The 21,862-nt window shown below is 42.5% G+C and overlaps 1 protein-coding gene across 2 annotated transcripts in view; it reads right to left on the reverse strand.

The window, feature by feature from the left end:
• SASH3 (SAM and SH3 domain containing 3) overlaps positions 1–11,923 on the reverse strand; it is a 74,388-nt gene extending 62,465 nt beyond the window's left edge. Inside the window, exons 1-2 of one of the 2 annotated variants that reach the window (XM_030210249.1) lie at positions 11,882–11,923; positions 11,675–11,735 (exon numbers count right to left, since the gene is read on the reverse strand). In XM_030210249.1, coding sequence (XP_030066109.1) covers positions 11,675–11,731 — 57 coding nt within the window. In that variant the 5' untranslated portion in view covers positions 11,732–11,735; positions 11,882–11,923. Of the gene's footprint in view, positions 1–11,674; positions 11,795–11,881 lie in introns of those variants that run through there. The other variant, XR_003942886.1, reaches the window with a different exon arrangement.
• Between the last annotated feature and the right edge of the window lie 9,939 nt (positions 11,924–21,862).

A 21,862-nucleotide genomic window follows, 5' to 3' on the forward strand; every position in this document is an offset into this window, starting at 1 on the left:
AAAATCATGAAGCTAAGATCCACCTTACCAACTAATTCCTCCGACTATATAAAATTCATCGACTGCTTAGACCCAACTATTGATGAATACCCAGCAGACCAAATATGGACAAATTTCAATTTACTAACGGAAGATAATGTTGCCCATGGGATCAACAAATTCACCAAATCCCACTGCAAACTGGATGTATGCCCCAGCTACTTAATAAAATCTGCCCCCCAGCGTTTCATAACAGATCTCACCTCCTACCTAAACCACATGCTTCAACATGGATCCTTTCCCACAGATAAAGGCAATATCCTACTCACACCTTTCCCAAAGACCAGAAGAAAAAACTAAATGATACAACTAACTATTGTCCAGTGGCATCCATCCCTCTGATAGTTAAGTTAATGGAAAGCCTGGTAACTGAACAACTTACCAACTACTTGAGCAATTTCTCAGTATTACACGCATCCCAATCTGGATTCTGCGCTAATCACAGCACTGAAACAGTTCTTATAACACTTATGACCAAATTCAAACAAATTATTGCTACTGGTAATAATGTTCTTCTCTTACAATTCGACATGTCCAGCGTGTTCAATATGGTTAACCATGATATTCTATTAAACATCCTAGAATATTTTGGAATTGGAGGAAATGTTCTGAATTGGTTTCATAGTTTTCTAACGGCAAGAACATACTGGGTGATATCTGAATCGATCATATCACCGCCATGGAGACCTGAATGTGGTGTGCCTCAGGGATCTCCACTTTCACCGATTCTCTTTAACTTGATGATGTTACCATTGGCCAAGTCACTATCCAACCAAGACCTTAACCCATATATCTATGCTGATAATGTGACGATATATATTTCGTTCAAAAACGATCTATCAGAAATTGCAGATAAAATTAACCTCAGCTTCTAGATTATGAACACATGGACGGACGCATTCCAGCTAAAGCTCAACGCAGAAAAGACACAATGCCTTATACTATCATCGCAGTATAATAAAATCAATTATACCAATATAAATACACCAAGCCATACTCTTCCTGTTGCGGATACCTTGAAACTCCTAGGCGTAACAATTGACCGAAACCTTAATCTAGATAGTCATGTGAAAAATATTATAAAGAAAATGTTCTATGCAATGTGGAGGCTTAGAAGAGTGAAACCTTTCTTCCCAAGGGAGACATTCTGCAAACTAGTGCAATCATTGGTATTGAGTCATTTAGACTATTGTAACTCCTTATACGCAGGATGCAAGGCACAAACCATTAAGAAATTCCAGACTGCCCAGAACACCGCAGCTAGACTGATATTCGGAAAGGCACAATATGAAAGTGCCAGACCCCTCAGAGAAAAATTGCATTGGCTCCCACTAAAAGATCGAGTCGCATTCAAAATTTGCACTTTGGTTCATAAAATCATTTATGGAAATGCCCCATCTTACATGTCTGACCTAATAGATTTACCAGAGAGAAACAACAAAAGTTCATCACGTACCTTCTTAAACCTCCATTATCCCAACTGCAGAGGACTTAAATACAAATCTATACATACATCTAGCTTCTCATACATCTGCGCACAACTGTGGAATGAATTACCAACCACCTTAAAAGCTACACATGATTTGACAATCTTCCGGAGATTATTGAAGACTAACCTGTTCAAAAAGACGTACAAAAAGGAACCTCCATAACAAACTGATTCCTAAACTACACCAGATGCAACTACCTGGAACTCTTCTAATTTGTTCATTTTAATTACACCTTCATTATTGAATGTTATATATTGGCCTGATCTCATTATGTTATGCTCAATCTACTCATCTACTTCTAATCCTACATGATATTTTTATGCATCTTATTTGTAACAGTTCTGAAATTCTTATTCTGTTATTATGATTGCCATGATATTCTTATGCACCTTATTTGTAACAATATTCTGAAATTCTTATTCCATTAATGTGATTATTGTTTAACATATTGTAAGCCACATTGAGCCTGCAAATAGGTGGGAAAATGTGGGATACAAATGCAGCAAATAAATAAATAAATTGCTCTCCTGTCTCAAAATACTTGTCCTATTCAGCTCATCTCCCCCTCCCCTCTCCATTGCATGCAGTAATTCCAAACTGGCCACTTGAAAAAGAGAACAGAGCATTTCTAACCTTCTTTCAAACAGCAAACAAGGGAAATTGTCAAATCAGGCAGAGAGTGACGCTACAACCTGTCCGGAGGAACCTAGGAGCAAAATTAGAGAGAAAGCCGTCATCCCACAGACCAACTAGACCATGCGGCTTGACAGAGCAGTCCAGCGTCGGCAGACATAGATCGGCAATGCAATCAAACATCGGCACACCATAGCGCACTCCAGACCAGAAGGACAGTGTAGTCTCACCCTCACCATGCTCAGCAATGACCAGCCGAGGAGTCAGCACAGTGGTGCGCCCCGAGGTTGAGGGAACACAGGATGAACTGTGAAAGGTGAGCTGCAGTTTGGGGTTGGGGTCTGCGCCCTGCAAGAGCACAGTTTTGGATGGCTCACCACCCATTCTGCAGGCACCATACACAAAGTTGCAGGCACCCTATTTTGAGCTGCATGACCCTTCATTGAAGAATGGCAGCCCAGAACCAAGACCTTTCACCTGGGGGTGATGTGACAAGTATGTGCCATCGATGCTGCTCCTCTTGGCTGCCATGATTAATCACGGCGTCCTCCACTCTCTGAGCAAGAACTTCCACTACTCATTTATCTTTTAGATGCGACTGTTACTCAAGGACATTTTTCACTGCTGCGGGTATTGTTTTTATGTACTAGCTACCTGACTTCTATCTGATCATTCTCACTAATGCAGGCAAACCCCCAGCCAAGGTAAAGGGAAAAAAAATCAAACCAAACCAAAACAGTCCCATGCAATACACAAACACAAGCACCTCAGAGTCCAAACACACACATATTCACACGCAATCCAAGCCAGAAGTAACCCCCCAAAATGACCAACCTAAGGGCATTAATTTTCTACTATACAATAACAATGTGGATAATGGGGATACCAGCAACAATTCCAACCGAATGGAACAAACATCAGAACACTAATGAACTTTATAAACTAGTGGAACTTCACAGCAGCACAAGGAGTCTCATCACACACAAAAGGACATCAATTAGACATACTAGCCCACAGATTCTCAACGAGTAATAACTACATATCCACAAACCACACATGGGAAGAGGTACCATGGTCAGACCATAGCTAGCTTACTTTTACACTACAATGGAAAGAAAATGGCAAGAAAAGAGAGCCAAGAACCCAACACACATTCACAGAGCAAAGAGGAAGCAATACCATCTCTGCTTCTCGTTCTTTTCTTCCCTGTTTTTCTGTACTTCTCTCCTATTCAGTCAGTCACCCATACTCTCAGCACGTGCACCAGAAATCTCCTTCCTAGCTCTGTCAGTTGGCTTCATACTCCTACACCAACCTTTCTGCCCATTTCTCTCAGCTGCTTGGTCCTCTGATGCATATTATTATTTATAGAACACCATCAGTGAAGGCAGCAATGTACATGACAGAGGAGATTAGAAATGACAATCTGTACAAAAGAGGGTAATGTGTTCGTATCCCACAGGCATACAATCCAAGTGAGGTCAGGGCTGGATGTAAGATGCTGATGCTCATAGGCAGGACTGGAGAGCAGTGGAGGTTTCACCCCCAAAGATAAGTACATAAGTATTGCCACACTGGAACAGACCAAATATCAAGCCCAGCATCCTGTTTCCAACAGTGGCCAATCCAAGTCACAAATACCTGGCAAGATCCCAAAAAGCTGAATACATTTTATGCTGCTTATCCCAGAAATAAGCAGTGGATTTTCCCCAAGTCAATTTAACAATAGTCTATGGACTTTTCCGTTAGGAAGCCATCTAGACCCTTTTTAAACCCCGCTAAGCTAACCACCTTTACCACATTCTCTGTCAACGAATTCCAGAGTTTAATTACACGTTGAGTGAAGAAAATTTTCTCCGATTCGTATTAAATTTATTACTTTGTAGCTTCATCGCATGCCCTCTAGTTTTAGTATTTTTGGAAAGAGTAAACATATGATTTGCATCTACCCGTTCCACTCCACTCATTATTTTATAGACCTCTATCATATCTACCCTCAGCCGTCTCTTCTCCAAGCTGAAGAGCCCTAGATGCTTCAGCCTTTTCTCATAGGGAAGTCGTTCCATCCCCTTTATCATTTTCGTCACTCTTCTCTGTACCTTTTCTAATTCCACTAGTGGGCTCATTTTCGAAAGAGAAGAACGTCCATCTTTCAACATAAATAGGAAGATGGACGTCCCTCTCCCAGGGACGTCCAAATCGGTATAATCGAAGCTCGATTTAGGACGTCTTCAACAGCACTCCTTTGCAAGGACAGCCAAAGTTCAAGGGGATGTGTCGGAGGCGTAGCGAAGGCAGGACTTGGGCGTGCCTAACACTTGGTCGTCCTTGACCCATAATCGAAAAAAACAAGGACGTCCCTGATGAGCACATGGACGTTTTCACCCTGACCTGTTTTTCTTACGACTAAGGCACAAAAAGGTGCCCAAAATGATCAGATGACCACTGAAGGGAATCGGGGATGACATTCCGTTACTCCTCCAGTGGTCACCAACCCCCTCCCACCCTCAAAAAACATCTTTAAAAATATTTTGTGCGAGCCTCTATGCCAGCCTCAGATGTCATACTCAGGTCCATGACAGCAGTATGCAAGTCCCTGGAGCAGTTTTAGTGGGTGCAGTGCACATCAGACAGGCGGACCCATCCCCATCCCCCTCTACCTGTTATGTTTGTGGAGGAAACAGCAAGCCCTCCAAAACCCACCACAAATCCACTGTACCCACATCTAAGTACCCTCCTTTACCCATAAGGGCTATGGTAGTGGTGTACAGTTGGGGGTAGTAGGTTTTGGGTGGCTCAGCACAAAAGGTAAGGGAGCTATGTTCCTGGGAGGAATTTATGAAGTCCACTGCAGTGCCCTCTAGGGTGCCCGGTTGGTATCCTGGCAAGTCAGAGGGACCAGTGCACTACAAATGCTGGCTCCTCCCATGACCAAATGGCTTGCATTTGGTCGTTTTTGAGATGGATGTCTTTGGTTTCGAAAATCGCTGAAAATCAGAAACGTCTATGTCTAGGGGCATCCAAATCTAGGTACAGCAAAATTTAAGGATTTGGACGTCCTTGATGGTATTTTCGAAATAAAAGATGGACGTACATCTTGTTTTGAAAATGCGGGCTTCCCCACCCCTGGATTTGGACATTTTGCAAGGACGTCCAAATCGCAACTTGGACGTCCCTTTCGAAAATGCACCTCTATATCTTTTTTGAGATGTGGTGACCAGAATTGAACACAATATTCGAGGTGCGGTCACAGTCGCACCATGAAGATCATACAGCACAGTGTTAAAGCAAGTGGAATCAGGCTCCCCTGTAGTTCAGGTATTTTTATGCCATTGTCAATGTTGTCTATGCCTAAGTGAAGTGTGACAGATATAGCAAATGAATGTAAAAAGGAGGGGTTACCTGATGGTAAACAAATATACATATACCATGCAAAGGAATCAGGATAAAAATATACAGGTAATAGATATAAATTTGTAATAAAAAATAATAGTAAGAATACATATAAAAACATATTAATCATACAGTCACGTGGGTTGCCAGAAGCCTAAACAATGTTAGTTTATTGTTAATTCATCATATTTATATTCATCAAGTGTCAAATGCCTATTAGTCTATCACATTTACACCGCACTTTGCAACAAGCAGCTCGTGATTTACAAAGGTCTTTTTAAAGACTGGATTTACTTTCATAACAGTAATTCCTTGAATTCACGATTCCCACAGTGTCCATTATGCAACAATCTATGACCCCCTAAGGCAGGCATTTAGTGCCGAAACACGTTGCTGTGTCGGGCCTTGCTTGTGTTTGCAATAAAGTGTTCTGATTATTGATGAATGTCTTGCGTCCCTGGTCTTTCTCCAGCCTTCTCCAACTTCCCACTTTTGCCTACTGAAAAACGTCCAAGTCTTAGGAACATCCAAATCTCGCCCTAAACATGGCCCAACACGCCTCCTTGAGATTTGGACACACTGCAGACGAACAGTATAGAAAAACATCTGAAAAATAGGTTTTGAAAATACCGATTTGGGCGGTTTTGGCCACTTAGACTTTGTCTCTTTCGAAAATTAGCCCCTTAGTGAACTCTCTGGGTAACTGTATGGTTGGCTTCTGATCGTTAGCTCTGATGGCTTTAATGCTCCTGGTGTGGTGTATTATAGTGTGCTGGTTCCTGTTTATGATTCTGAAGTAGAAAAAAGCCTTAGGAACTGAGTTGCCAACAGCTTTTATCTTTGTGTTGTATGAGGGACAGGGAACACAACAAGAACTGAAAAGAATAAAGCATTTTATATTAACGACTTTCACACAGTCTATATTGACACAGTAACATCTTCAAAATCAGAGGCAAAGTGTTTTTTTTTTTAAATTTAAAGATTTTTATTGTACAGTCTAAATAACAATCACAGACCTGTTGAAAATAACATACATATTCTATATCAGTGTGAACAGAAAAAAATTAGTCCCTGCAGCATATTTTGTGAAGTGCTCCACCAGATAGCTCTAAGCTTACAAGCGGGTATATCAGAGGCCATTTATACTAGGGTGTAGCAACTGAACCCTCTTTAATAGATGCTTTAAAAGCTAACAGTTTCTTTTTCACGATCTACCTGTCACCTTTGGGTTTTTTTCTCTCTTTTATGGCATACATGGCAGAAACAAAAGTGCAATATTAGCTCAGCAGATCACATTTTCTAAAGATTAGAGGCAGGAAGTGGGTAGCAGTAGGTGATCTGCCACATCTGTGAACTGCGTTTAGATCCCAACACCTTGAAAATTGAGCTTAGACTTGTAAACTTCAGATCTTGATGAGGCTTAGGCAAATTTCTTCACATTCTTGCCCGCATGCGCTTTCTCAGTAGTAACAGAAGAAAAATGTGCAGAAAAACATTACTAGAGGGGGGCAGGGGCTCCAGTTCCCATTCTCTAAGAGGCAGATGATCAAAACTCCGGCGCTATTCTGATTAGCACCATAAAAATAGCGCCGGAACAGCACAGAACAACACCCTAATACTGAAAGCTAATGAGATGCAAATATAGGCGCATTTATAGCTTTGAGCATTAGGGAGTTTGGTGGGAGGATTGCACTTGGTGCATGTGTAGAACAGTACAGCATGGGGAGGAATACAAAATTAATATGAGCTTGACTACATTTGCATACTATCTGTGCTAAGCATAGCTGCTGAGAGGGGGGGGGGCAGGGTGCACAAAATTCCCCGGGCCTGGGCCTCCAAGAGGGACCCGGCGCCGCAGTCTCACCCGCCCTCTGTCGTCAACCGTCTGCCCCCTGCATTGAAATCGCAGTCTCACCTCCGTGAAAGCAGCGCTGCAGGCAGCAGAATGCCTCCCTTCGGCCCTCCTTCCCTCCCTGTGTCCCACCCTCGTCTGATGTAACTTCCGCGAGGGCGGGACACAAGGAGGGAAGGCGGGCCGAAGGGAGGCGTTCTGCTGCCTGTAGTGCTGCTTTCACGGAGGTGAGACTGTGATTTCAATGCAGGGGCCCAGCCCGGTGGCTGACGGAGGGGGAGAGCAGCGGCGGTGACATCGGAGGGGGGGAGCGGCAGCGGCAACCTCGCTGCAGCGATCTCGGGGGGGAGCGGTGGCAATCTCAGGGGGTGGAGGGGGGAGCGGCGGCGGCGACCTCGGGGCGGGGCTCCAGGGGCAGCCCTGCCCTGGGCCCGGCCCAGTCTCTTGGCGGCCCTGGTGCTAAGGCCTGGCACGCTCTTTGTTTGCTGTGCTAGACCCCTCTGATCATTCTGGGCTGGTAAATGCGGGCGCTAGTATGGCGTTAATGGCCTCTAGTGCCTGCGTTTACTTTTGATCATGGGCACCTAAGTGAACTATAGAAGAAGTCTTCATATTGTCAGCTTCCAGGAATACAACCCACATCCTCCCATCTTTTTCCAGCAGCTCAGAGTTAGCGTCTGCAGCATGACAGAAGCAACAAATTCTGCAGCAATGTTTCTGACATTCTGCCTAAGTTCAGCTAAAAATGTGTCTGTACCCTGATGGCCAAAATTGGGACACATAATTTGGGTGCTTGCTTAGTTATGCCTGAAAATGGAAACCTATAAGGCTCATTTTCAAACCACCTAGGTTACCACGTAACTTTGTAAGTCTATGTCCTTTGAAAATGAGCACGTATAATAGGGGCTCATTTTGAAAGCACATAGACTTATGAAGTTACATGTGGGGCATTGTTTGATATGATGTCCGAGTTCAACTTTAAAGTCCAGAATCCAAGTGGCAAATATAGCGATTTTTGAAAACAGCAAAACGTCTTATCTTTTTTTTTTTTAAATGGCCACTTGCTAGATGTATTTGTGCTCTGGGCATTTATCTTTTTGGTCCATTAAAAAAAAAATTCCAAGTGAAAAATGCACAAATTCAAGGCCATTGGGATGTAGCAGGAGCCAGTAATCTTCGTAGATTGGCCACACAGACATCCCAACAGAGCAGTGGGACACCCTAGGAGGCATTGCAGTGGACTTCACATAAAAGCTCCTAGATACACATCTCATCTTTACCCCCTTATATTCTATGGTGAGCCTTCCAAAACCAACCAGAACTGTATACCACAACAATAGCCCTTATGGCTGCAGGTGTCACCTATATGTGGGTACAGTAGGTTTTCGGTGAGTTTTTTTTTTTTGGGGGGGGGGGGGCTGACAGTTTCCACCATAAGTGTATCAGTTAGCGTGGGATATGGGCCTGGGTATCCTTCTGTACAGTGCACTGCACTGACCACTAGGCTATTCCAGGGACCTGCTTGCTGCTCCAATAGGACTGGCTATAATGTCTGAGACTGTCAGAGGCTGGTATGTACTTTCTTTCACATCTTTAGGGGATGGGAAGGGATCAGTGACCTCTTGGGGGGGGGGGGGGGTCCATGCCTTAATCTCTCCAGTGTCTGCAAAATAGGTTTCAAACATAGCAATTTGAACATTTTGGCAAGCAAAACGTCCAAATGCTGCTTTATGCCACTTTATAAAAGTTTTTCCTCTTTTGAAAATGCGCCTCATAGTAACCTATATAACTTTGTAAGTCTATGTGTTTTGAAAATGAGCATCCATATAACTTTGAAAATACGTCTCCAAATGTACGAAAGTTAGTAATACAACCAGTATTAATTCCCAACTCCCTTGTGAAATTTACTTAGAACATAAGAACAGACATACTGGGGCAGACCGATGGTCCATCAAGTCCAGTATCCTGCTTCCAGCAGTGACCAATGCAGGTCATAGGAATCTGGCAGAATCCCAAATAGTAGCAAGATTGCATGCTACCAATCCAAAGGACAGCAGTGCCTTTCCCCATTTCTAACTCAATAGCAGACTATGGACTTTTCCTCCAGGAATTTGTCCAAACCTTTTTTAAACCCATATACATTAACTACTGTTAATACATCCTCTGGTAACGAGTTCTAGAGCTTACTGAAATATGACTTTGGGGCATTTCCTGAACACCAGACTATTTTAATAGTTCACTGGTCTTAAATCAGTTGGATTACTGTAATTCCTTTTATAATGGTTTGAAGGACGTATCACTGAAAAGACTTAAATTAATACAGAATATGGTTGACCACTTTTATCCCCTTCCTTTTGAGTACAGGTTGCCCATAAATTTTAAGCTTATATTCAAGGTCTGATATTTGGCCATTGAATGATATACACCAGGCTCCCTAAGTACTTTGCTCATATTTCTCTGTGCTCCCTCTTGGCCCTTGTGGTCATCACAGAACAACTATTTGACATTGCCCTCACCATTGGTCTTGGCCCCTTCTCCAGCACAATTTTCCTGTCACCATGGAAACCCATTTAATGGGTGGTGCACCATAGGGCCTGTCAGCACACATATCCAGGAGTGCTTGTGCTGAAATAACTTATAGAAGAAGTGTGACTATTGTTGTGGGGTGATCTTTGTCACAGCCAAGCCTGGCCTGGATCAAAGCATAGCAATGACTGTAATACTCTGGTATCTATCAAAATTTAATGTCAGAAGAAGACAAGATGTTACCTGTGTTGCTTATGCCCAAATCTGGGCCTGGGTTTTACCCTCTATTTGTATTTTTTATTTTATTATGCACACTGCTTTGATTTTTAATAATAAAAGGTGGCCTATCAAATTTTTTTTAATTCAATTTCAACAGCATACATGGAACATGAAGTACAGTGAAAACAATAACTTCCCATTTACAAAAGTAAAAAGGAAATAGGGGGAATAATTTTCAAAGAAAATAACACAACATGAGAAGTCCTATTGACAAATTTGATTTGGAATTCGACAGGAAGCCAATGATGTTTCTTGAGTATGGGAGTCACAATTATAATGGAGTGGAGGAGTGGCTTAATGGTCAGTGCAGTGGCCTGAGAACCCGGTGAACTGCAGCTCCATTTCCCCAGGTAAAAAATAAGTGCCTGTATATAATATGTAAACTGCTTCGATTATAGCTACAGAAAGGTGGTATATCAAGTCCCATCTCTTTTCCCTATACTGCAGCATTATTTAGTGGAGCTCCTTCTGAAACCATGCTTTCTCACAGGGAAGGTGCCCTTAGCTAACCCTCCAAAGATGGACGTGAAATGATGTTTCGTCAGACTAGATAAGGCAAAGTAATGTGGGTAAAGAGCAGAAAAGGCTCAGACAAGGACTGGGAGATACTAGTCAGGGCTTATCTTAACTAGGATGATCATATGTAAAAGTGAATGAAAGAAGCGTTGCTTTCAAAAACTCCCCCAAAGTTTGGTGTAATAAATGTACCACCTACAACTTGTTTCTTCATATCTAATTGGAATAACATGGCAATCTAATTTCTTCCCCTATATAAGCAAACCTAGGTTTGATGTTATTAGTCTGTTCTTAAGGTCGAGCTTAAAAACACTAAAGTGCAATATTAGGTTTATAGGATAATTCCTAATTCTTCTTGCTTAGAAGTGAGGTTTAAAATAGGATGCACTAAACACTTGCTGTGCATCGATTCACCGCACGCTGATGGTTCAACTAAGAGGGGCTTGTAAAACTTGGTACCAGGGAGTAGTATTTCTGTTGGAGATCTGGTCAACCTGCACAACAGTAAAGCAACACAAATCTGGGGAAATAAAGGAGGAAAAAGCAAAGTTTGAAATGGTTTAGGAATAGTCTGAACATATTCCATAATGCAGGACATGTTGATTATTAAATGTTCTTTGGAGGTTAATTTGAGAGAAAAGAGAGGGATGTTATCTTCCAGTGCAATGCATGGATAAAATCAATAAATTTGTTTTAGGGGTGGGATGGTCAATGGGAAAGTGATAAAATTTCTGGCCAGCAATGAGGAGCTGTCCTTCTTAAAAAGAAAGAACCAGCAAGGTCTTCTGTATAGGTATTTGGTATTGTGATACTTAGATGTGTTAGACTAAAGGGAGAACACCACTTGTCATGCATCCAACCCTGAAGCCTAAGGACGTTTCACAAAAATTTTCACACAAGAGCAGGTGGAGAATAGAATACAATGGAAATATTTCTTGCGTCTTACCTTCTTTTTCTGGGTGGTTTCTCTGTCCGAAGCATTGGATGGTTTTCTCCGTAACATCTCTCTTTTTTTTAAGGGGAAAAATTGCAAATCAAAGGGGTGAAAATTCTTACTCTTTCTATTTTTCAGGGCAGACAGAAAAGTGTCACAAATTTTGCAGAAGTTTCTGCACAAAATTACAGGAAGCCGACTCACGTGACTTGTACTTACTGCAAGCGCTTAAAGTATCTTGATGCAACCCTAGACAAAGATGCTGGGACCTGTGAATCAGGAAGGAAGTAACAGCTTCATGCATTCATACACAAAGACCCAGAGAATAGGAAGGAGAGAGAGACTGAGAGAGAGAGAGAGAGACACACACACACACACACACACACACACACACACACATACACACACACACACACACACACACACACACACACACACACACACTGATCAGCATGAGCATTACTACTATCATTTGGATAACATGACTAATTCTATGCAGTGCTTCACTGGCACATGCAATGTACAGTCCCTACTCCTTGCAATATCCTTTCTCTAGTCAGGGGCATGTAGGATATTCCCAGAGGGCCCCACCAGCAGGACCATCTTCAGGTTGGAGCAAACAGTACAGTTGCATTGGGCTCTGCAGTTGGAGAAGCGGCGTGGCTAGTGCTAGATGAAAAAGTCAAATCATAAAACTCAAGGAATAGGTGACAAACAGGGATTGCAAGCTCATATACTATGGGGTCCTTTTACAAAGGCGCACTGAAAAATGGTTTGCGGTAGTGTAGGTGCGGGTTTTGGGCGTGCGCCAATCCATTTTTTGGCATGCCTGTAAAAAGGCCTTTAAAAACTTTTTTTGGTGAAAATGCACGTGTGGCAAAATGAAAATTGCCATGCGTCCATTTTGGGTCTGAGATCTTAATGCCAGCCATTGACCTAGTGGTAAAGACTCACGCGGTAACTGGGCGGTAATGACCTATGCACTTCAAATGCCATTTGGTGCGTGTCCATTACGCGCGCTCGAAAATAAAAAATATTTTTCAGACACGCGCCAAAAATGAAATTACTGCAACAGCCACACGGTAGTCGGGCAGTAACTCCATTTTGGCGCGCATTGGGCACGTGTAGATGCTTACGTGGTGTAGTAAAAGGACCCCTATGTTAGGAAAACGGTAACATCAGTCATATAAAGTTTTTTAGGTCAACGGCCCTCCCACAGCGCAGAGCTGTCCCAAGTCCACAACCTTAAAAGTGTGTTTCAATCATCTGTTACTCCTACCTCTATCCTACCATGAAACTTTTCTTCCTTTATTTAACCAAAGCTCATTTTAAAAAGTGAGATAAAATCTCTATATTGTAAAATATCTATCACAAAATGTTTTACAAAATGTTTTTATTGATATCATAAAAAACAAAATGGGCTGTTTTTTTCCAAACATACTAGAACTAGGGGGCATGCAATGAAGCTACAATGTAGTAAATTTAAAACAACTCGGAGAAAATATTTCTTCACTCAATGTGTAGTTAAACTCTGGAATTCATTGCCAGAGAATGTGGTAAAAGCAGTTAGCTTAGCAGGATTTAAAAAAAGATTTGGATAACTTCCTAAAAGAAAAGTCCATAAGCCAGATGGACTTGATGAAAATCCACTGCTTATTTCTAGGATAAGCAGCATAAAATGTATTGTACTGTTTTGGGATCTTGCCAGGTACTTGTGGCCTGGATTGGCCACTGTTGGAAACAGGATGCTGGGCTTGATGGACCTTTGCTCTTTCCCAGTATGGCAATACTTATGTACTTATAACTCGGTGCTCCACATTCCTTATGCTACCTGGGGTTCAGAAGTACTTGAACTATGCACCAGAATCATCTGTGGAGAGATCTCTACGGGAGGAGTTGCATCTTCCGGAGGGAGAGAAGTGGCTAATATGAGGCCAGGTCCCCTTAGGCTTTCCTTATTGCTGAGTGACACTTAGTAAGAGGTGATCTGCTAAAGTGGAACTTCTAATGATTTGGAGATCCAACTATGGGAGGTAAGAAAAATGAGCAAGGAAATTAGGAGAGTTTAAGAAGGTGGAGTAAAGAAGAAATCAGAGGAGAGCAGGAGGATCTATCCACACGGCTGGGTGGGTAGAACAGACTGGAGAGGAAATAGATGAGCACTGTGATTGGTGGGCCTTTCTGAGCGCTAGGATAGCAAATTCATCCACGGTGCTGTTGGATGATATCACCAGTATGTGACTGACTCATCCACCTTGTCCATGGAGAACCTCTTTAACCTTTCTTCATAGGGGAGTCATTTTATCCCCTTTGATTTTATCTACTTTTAACTCAATAATTCACAAGTATAGTCTACTTGTACAGAAATTAGGTGATTGTACAGACAAAAATACAGCCTCTACAAGAAATATACCACATTATAGAAACAAACCAGTTCATATCACCTCTTATTAATCCCACAAAAAAGGAGAATAGAAAAAGGAGGGAACAGAAAAAGGAGAGCAATTCAAGGTAAAAATAAAAAAAGGGATTCAGAAGGTGAAAGACCAGTCAATACCCCTGTACAGTACTGCTTTTGTAAGGGTACTCTAGTCCTACTCAACCATCTGTACAACAGATCCAGAAATACAGACTCGAGCATCAGTTCTGAGTGATCTGTGAATCTAAAGGTACTAGATGGCAAAACCAAAGACATATCATAATGAGTTAGCTGTTGACAACACACCAGGTTGCTGGAAAACAGCTTTCACAACAAATCTAACGATGCTATTCTATATGTCTTTTAACATTAGAGTAAGTTCCTCCATCTTTCTTGTCTGTGGTTTTTCAAGAGCACAGGGTGTGTCTCCGTAACTTTTCTCTTTTTGGGCTGTTCTGTGTGACTACCTTAAAGACATTTTAAATATATATTTTTCTAGCTTCCTTTTCTGTTTTTTGTAACTTTAAAACCTGCGGTTAGGATCAAAAACTTCTCAGTGCAGAAAGCAAACAGGAAATTGAACTGAGAAAGATGTAGCTGGTTTGCAGTGTTTCAGGGAAGCCAGGAGATGCTGTGAAACTCTGTAGAAAATAAGTTGAGTTGAGCCATGTTGCCATGATACATTCAGCAGTCATATTTCTGATGTCTCAAATTTCCTTCCAAGGTGATCCTTAATAGAAAATTTTATTAGAAAATGATAGAGGTGTTATCTCGATGCTTCCAGTCTTGTGTTCACAGATGTCAAAAGAACATAAGAATAGCCATATTGGGCCAGACCAATGGTCCATCTAGCGCAGTATCCTGTTTCCAGCAGTGGCTATTCCAAGTCACAAGTACCTGGCAGAAGCCCAAATAGTAGCAACATTCCATGCTACCAATCCCAGGACAAGCAGTGGCTTCCCCCCATGTCCATCTCAATAACAGATTATGGACTTTTCCTCCAGGAACTTGTCCAAACATTTTTTAAACCCACATACGCTAACTGTTGTTACCACATCTTCCGGTGAGTTCTGGGGTTTAACTATTCTTTGAGTAAAAAAATATTTCCTCCTATTTGTTTTAAAAGTATTTCCATGTAATTTCATTCAGTGTCCTCTGGTCTGTGCACTTTTTGAAAGAGTGAAAAATCGATTTACGTTTACCTGTTCTACTCCACTCAGGATTTTGTAGACCTTAATCATAACCACCCTCGGCTGTTTCTTTTCCAAACTGAAGAGCCCTAACCTCTTCAGCCTTTCATCATATGAGAGGCGTTCATCCCTTTTATCATTTTGGTTGCTCTTCTTTGAACCTTTTCTAATTCTGCTATATCTTTTTTGAGATATCGTGACCAGAACTGAACGCAATACTCAAGGTGAGGTCGTACCATGGAGCAAAACAGAGGCATTATAATATTCTTGGTCTTATTTACCATCTCTTTCCTCATAATTCCTAGCATCCTGTTTGCTTTTATGACAACCACTGCACACTGGGCAGAAGATTTCAGCGTATCATCTACAGTGATACCTAGACCTTTTTCTTGGGTGCTTAATCCTAAGGTGGACCCTTGCATCTGTAACTATGATTTGGATCACCTTTGCAGAACACCAGGTCTAGCATATGATCCTTTTCATGGGTTGGAGATTTGATCACCTGAGTGAATCCTAGAACTATCATCGTATCAAGGAAGGCAGCACTGCTGGTGTATGGCGTTTCAATGTGTAGGTTAAAGTCTCCCATGATCAGTAAACTAGGGTAACTCAGGGTTGCTTCAGTCACCAGATTCAGCAGTTCTTGCACAGATAATGTGTTGCTGTGAGGTCCTTTTTATTATTTATTTATTTATTGCATTTGTACCCCACATTTTTCCACCTATTTGCAGGCTCAATGTGGCTTACATAGTACTGTCAAAGGCGTTTGCCCAGTCGGTGGATAACAAATACAAAGTTGTATAGTGATCGTATGAGGTATAAGTGGATGGTTGAGCAGCAACGGGAAGGTTCCTCCATAATTTTGGGGCTAAAAAGAAAAAAAGCTGCATGTCTTGTGGACTCATATTGGGACTAATTTTGGCAAAGGGAGGACAAGCTGGTGATGTTCCAGTTTTCTGTTCGGTGATGTAAGTTGGTACCTTTGTTAGTCTGCCTTTTTACCTGGTCATGATTTGCTCCAGTGTAGGAAAAACAAAGAGAAAAGATGGATTCCACAGATCAGACACCGACAAATCAAGCACAGAGCAGAGATGGCCAGAGCAGTATAAATCACAACCAGATTTATTTATGATGACCCAGCGCGGCTGAGTTTCAGCAGTTATGCCTACGTCAGGGGCCAAATAGGGAATACTTGGAAATAGTCGACCTGAAATGATATTTAGAAAGCAAAAGACACACTTTCTTGCTCTCTTGTTTGGTACAACAGAGTGATTAGCCAAAATAAAAATCAAAAATAAAAGCCTGATCTACAGAGTCCATCCTTTCTCTTTGCTCCAGTTTAGACCTTGAGCTCTGTCTCTATCTATGCTCCAGGATCCTATATTTAACTTTTGGTGCACTGATTGCTACTTGGTTCTATGTAGTCCCCATGTAAAGCAACAGGGGCCTCACATAACATCTTTACTGCAGCATCTCTGCGGCATCCCTCATCCCCTAGGGAGAGGTGGCTACATAGGAATAAAGGGAAATATTTCCACCTGGGCTATACTTTATCTAGCAGCTGTGGACACTGAAAATTAGGCCCTAAATCTTAAGCCTATTTTTCATTTGTCTTTATGGGCCAATGCAGAAGCACGTAGTTATCATGAGATGTACATTGACGTTACTGGGTGCACAATGCACAAAGGGGTTCTAGAACCTAATTTGCTTGGTACACTTGGGCACACAGTGGTAACAAGCCTGCTGCACAGAAATGAACAGAGGATTTTAAAGCACGCACATTGCGAGAAATAGATTTTTCTTTGTTCTGTCACCATAACAAATGCCTGCATCTTTAAAAGACAGAACGGGAGGTAACAGCTCTCTGCACATGTCTGAATACAATAGTTTTTAATTTGGATTTTGCTCACATCTTTTTCAGTTGTAGTTTGAGATGAGTTACATTCAAGTACATTGGGTATTTCCCTGTCCCTGGAGGACTCACAATCTAAGGGCCCTGTTTACTAAGATGTGCTAGTGTTTTCAGTGTGTGCTAAACACACCCACACAATGGAAGGTTACGTGACTTATGCAAGACCACAAGGAGCAGCAGTGGGATTTGAACCAGGCACCTGTGGACTCAAGACCAGTGCTCTAACCACTAGGCCACTCCTCCACTTTTGCACTTTTATGGTGTTTTCCTGTATTGTTGTTGATAAGAAGGCTTTTCCAGCTTGATGTTTTACTTCTGACTGGTATTTATATGTTCATTATTTATTTATTTTTTTAAAACCAAGTTTTAATGTTTTTCAATCTTATATGTATGATTTTATGTTTGTGTGCCAGACCCTTGATGCAGGCAGTAGCCGAAACATAGCTGTGTTGGGTTATGAATAAAACATTGCTTTCTTTGACTCTTGAGTCCACCTGGTTGTTCCATCTGTGGCCACATACACTCTTCTTACCTGATGACATTTTGTGTTATTATTCCCTCTGATTAGCCTGCAATGCTTGTGCAGAACAACATTCCATTTCATGCACAGATGTGTGCTGTCACTTTCGTTTTCTTTGGCCATGCTTACAGTGAAGCAGTCCCCACCGCAGAACCTTTGCATGCAATCATCCATCAGGCTCTGCCTGATTAGTGCACAAGTTCTCTGCGCTTTGAATTTATGTCTTATTAGCTTGCTGCACCACCCATTAGCGTGTGGCTTTCTACATCGACTCCAAAAATAGGTGCCTACTGCTAAAAATGAGTGGTAACTTCCTAACCCCCCCCTCCCCCCAAATCAGGTCCAGAAACCATTTAGGGTTCGATAGCCGGCATGATTTAACCAGGTGGGATGGTTGAATCAACCTGACCACGTCTAGTGTTGATATTCAGTGGGATTTAACTGGAGAATGCCACTGAATATCAATGCAGATCACTGCAGCACTCCCTCTGGTTAGGGAGTTATCCGAGCATCGCTGATATTCAGTATCTGTGCCTGGATAATGGCATATATGAGACTCCTAACTTGCCTGGACTACTATCCAGGTTCTGGCACTGAATATACCCGGATGAGTTCCAAGAGCTGCCAAAGACCCGTAAATGGGCCGGCACTGAATATCCGGGTCTAATTTAGCCCATGGCGGCCAGTGTTTAAAAAATACTGACTGCTGGGGCTCCTATATTCAGGTATCTAGGAACCTAAAGTTAGGAGCTCAGCCTAACTTTAGGTTCCTAATTAGTTTTTAAAAGGGCCAATTTAGGCTTTTAAATCCTTTGGAAAAGGCCAGCTCAAGGGGTTTAGGCACCCTGAGCCAAGGTTTGTTTTGCACCCCTATCTTGAGGCCAGTTTTGCAATATGAACCGTGTAGATGTCAGGGCTCATACCTTGGTTGTGAGATCATTTCAGTTTTCATTGTGGTCTCTCTTTACCACTTCCCCTTGCTAATTTTCTCCTAAATCCCTTTCCAGGATCTCACTTCCATTTTCTGTTTCCGACCTTTCTCTGTCTTCACTTCTTCCCCCAGATCTCTCTGATGTTCGTTCTGTTTCATCGTTTTTTCCCTTTTATTTTCCTTTTTGTCTACCTATAGTTAGATTTAATTCCTCCTTCTCCTCCGTCTTCTACTTTTTACTTATTTCCTACCCTTTCTTCCCTAGTCCTCCCATTCTCCACCTCTCATTCCTTCCCTAGTCTTCAACATCCCCATATCTTTTACTCATTTCTTGTCCCCCATATTTTTCACTCATTTCTTGTCCCCCATTTCCATCCTCTGGACTTTGCTCTCCCCAGCCTCATCTCTGCCTCTTATCCTTTCACCAGCCTCATTTCCTTCCTGATCACTCATCTCCCCACCTTCAGTCTCTTTCTTATGGCTTACTTTTTATCCAGACTCTTAATTTCCTCCAGTTCCACTCTCTTCCACTCATAGGATCCAGCTCTGTGGGTGCTTGAGCATCCCCAATATAGTATCCAGGGAGGGGTAATTTCCATTGGGTTTAGCACTCCCAATTATTCTGAAAAGTTGGCTCCTATGCTTCCACTTCCTTTAAAAACCTGTCCCCTTCCTTTATCTGTTACCTTGCCCTTAGCTCTCTGTCCCTTTCAACCGCCTCCCAACCTTGCTAGGTCATTCAAATTATCTCTTCTCCCCACTTTTCAGTACTCATTTGAAAGCCCTCATCCAATTACCTCCCTGTCCTAGCTCAATTTCGTAGTCCTCACTATTCCTCCAGCTAATCCCCAAATCCCTGACTCTTCCATTCTACCCAATCCCCAAGTTCTCAGTCATAATCCCACCCAAACCCTGAATCATCACTTACACTCTAAAAACTGTAACCACCTTGAGTGAATTCTTCAAAAAAGGTGATAAATAATTCCTAATAAATAAATAAACAAACAAACATTCAGCCATTCTGTCTTCTGGTCTCTCACACAATCCTAGAGTTTCCTTCAGAGTTCTGCATCCTTAGTTATCAGATCTGCCCTCCTGCCCCATTTTCTAGGCATCCATTACCCCTGGCTTTGCTCCATACTTATTTCTCTTCTTTCCTAGCATTTCCCTTTGTATATGCTCTTTCTTACCCTCTTCACAGTATCTGTCCGTTCTCCCAGCTTCAGCCTCAGTCCTCTTCTCCCAAACTCTCATAATCAGCCCCAGCCCCCTTTTCAACCCACAACCCTTGGTATCAGCACCAGCCCCCTACCATCTGCCTTGGTCCTCTTCTCCCAGCCCCTTTTTCTACCTTTCCCAGCATCAATGCTGAAACGGGAGCACCTTCCTCCACTCTCACAACTGTGCTGTTACTGCCACTGGCCACATGGCAAGTTTGAAATGTAAGAAGAGGCACTTCCTATTTCTCCTCTAAAATTTCATGCCTGCTGCATGGCCAGTGGCAGAGAGAGCACAGTGACAGTACAGCCATAGGAGTGGAGGAAGATTCTCCTGCTGCTGTGAAGGGCAAACCAGTGAGGTAGGCTTTTGATACCCTTAAGCTTCAGCACCCTGAGCAAGTGCCTCACCCCTTAAGCTAGTCCTGCCTTTGAAAATCATCTTATAAGCTTTTTCTCCTTAAGACAGTGAATGGGAAAAAACCCTTATTAAATCAAGTTCTAAGTCTTTTAAAATTTACTCCATGAGTGTGATTAAGGGCCATAACCTACAGTACAAGTTCATAAGAATGTAAGATGTGCCATGCTGAGTAAGACCAAAGATCCATGAAGCCCAGCATCCTAGTCTGACAATGACCAGTCTAAATCACAAGTATTTGGTAGTGTCCCAAAGAGTAGATCTATTTCTAAATGTTCACCCTCCTGGATAAGCAATGGCTTTCCCAAATCTATGTGATGAATAATGTTTATAAACCTTTTCTTCTGGAACTTGTCTAAACCCCTTTTTTACTGTGTAAGTGCTTTGGTTATTTTCTGGTGAAGAGCTGTCCTGCATCTATCATTATGGAAGGGAAGAACATTATATCAACAGATAAGTCCTTTATCCTATATTTGGAATTTACTCCATGAAAGTTTGAATACTTTTGAAAGACTATCAGCGGCATAATCAAAAGAGAAGGACGCCCATCTTCTGATACAAATCAGGAGATGGGCGTCCTTCTCTCACGGTCGCCCAAATCGGCATAATCAAAAGCCGATTTTGGGCGTCCTCAACTGCTTTCCGTCGCGGGGATGACCAAAGTTCACGAGGGCGTGTTGGCAGTGTACCGAAAGGCAGGACGGGGGCGTGGTTAAGAGATGGGTGTCCTTGGCCGATAATGGGAAAAGAAGGGCGTCCCTGATGAGCATTTGGCCGACTTTACTTGGTCCAATTTTTTTCACGACCAAGCCTCGAAAAGGTGCCCGAACTGACCAGATGATCACCTTCCACTCAAAAAAAAAAATTAAAAAACATTTTTTTCCAGCCTCTATGCCAGCCTCAAATGTCATACCCAGCTCCATCACAGCAGCATGCAGGTCCCTGGAGCAGTTTTTAGTGGGTGCAGTGCATTTCAGGCAGGCGGACCCAGGCCCATCCCTCCCTACCTGTTACACTTGTGGTGGTAAATGTGAGCCCTCCAAAACCCACCCGAAACCCACTGTACCAACATCTAAGTGCCCCCCCTTAGGGCTATGGTATTGGTGTACAGTTGTTGAGAGTGGGTTTTGGGAGGCTCAGCACCAAAGGTAATGGAGCTATGCACCTGGAAGCAATTTGTGAAGTCCACTGCAGTGTCCCCTAGGGTGCCCGGTTGGTGTCCTGGTATGTGAGGGGGACCAGTGCACTACAAAAGCTGGCTCCTCCCACGACCAAAGGGCTTGCATTTGGTCATTTTTGAGATGGGCGTCCTCGGTTTCTATTATCGGCGAAAACCGAGGTCGTCCATCTCTAAGGTTGACCATCTCATCATTTAGGTCGACCTAAATGTTGAGATTTGGGTGTCCCCGACCGGATTATCGAAACAAAAGATGGACAGCCATCTTGTTTTGATAATACGGGATGCCCCGCCCCTTCGAGGGGACGTCCTCAGAGATGGGCGTCCTTAGAGATGGGCGTCCTCGTTCGAAAATGCCCCTCTATATGGACAAGGACTTATGATGTGCAATGACAAATGACAGTGACTAGCAGATG

This window comes from Microcaecilia unicolor, chromosome 7, assembly GCF_901765095.1.
Source record: "Microcaecilia unicolor chromosome 7, aMicUni1.1, whole genome shotgun sequence".
Taxonomy (NCBI): domain Eukaryota; kingdom Metazoa; phylum Chordata; class Amphibia; order Gymnophiona; family Siphonopidae; genus Microcaecilia; species Microcaecilia unicolor.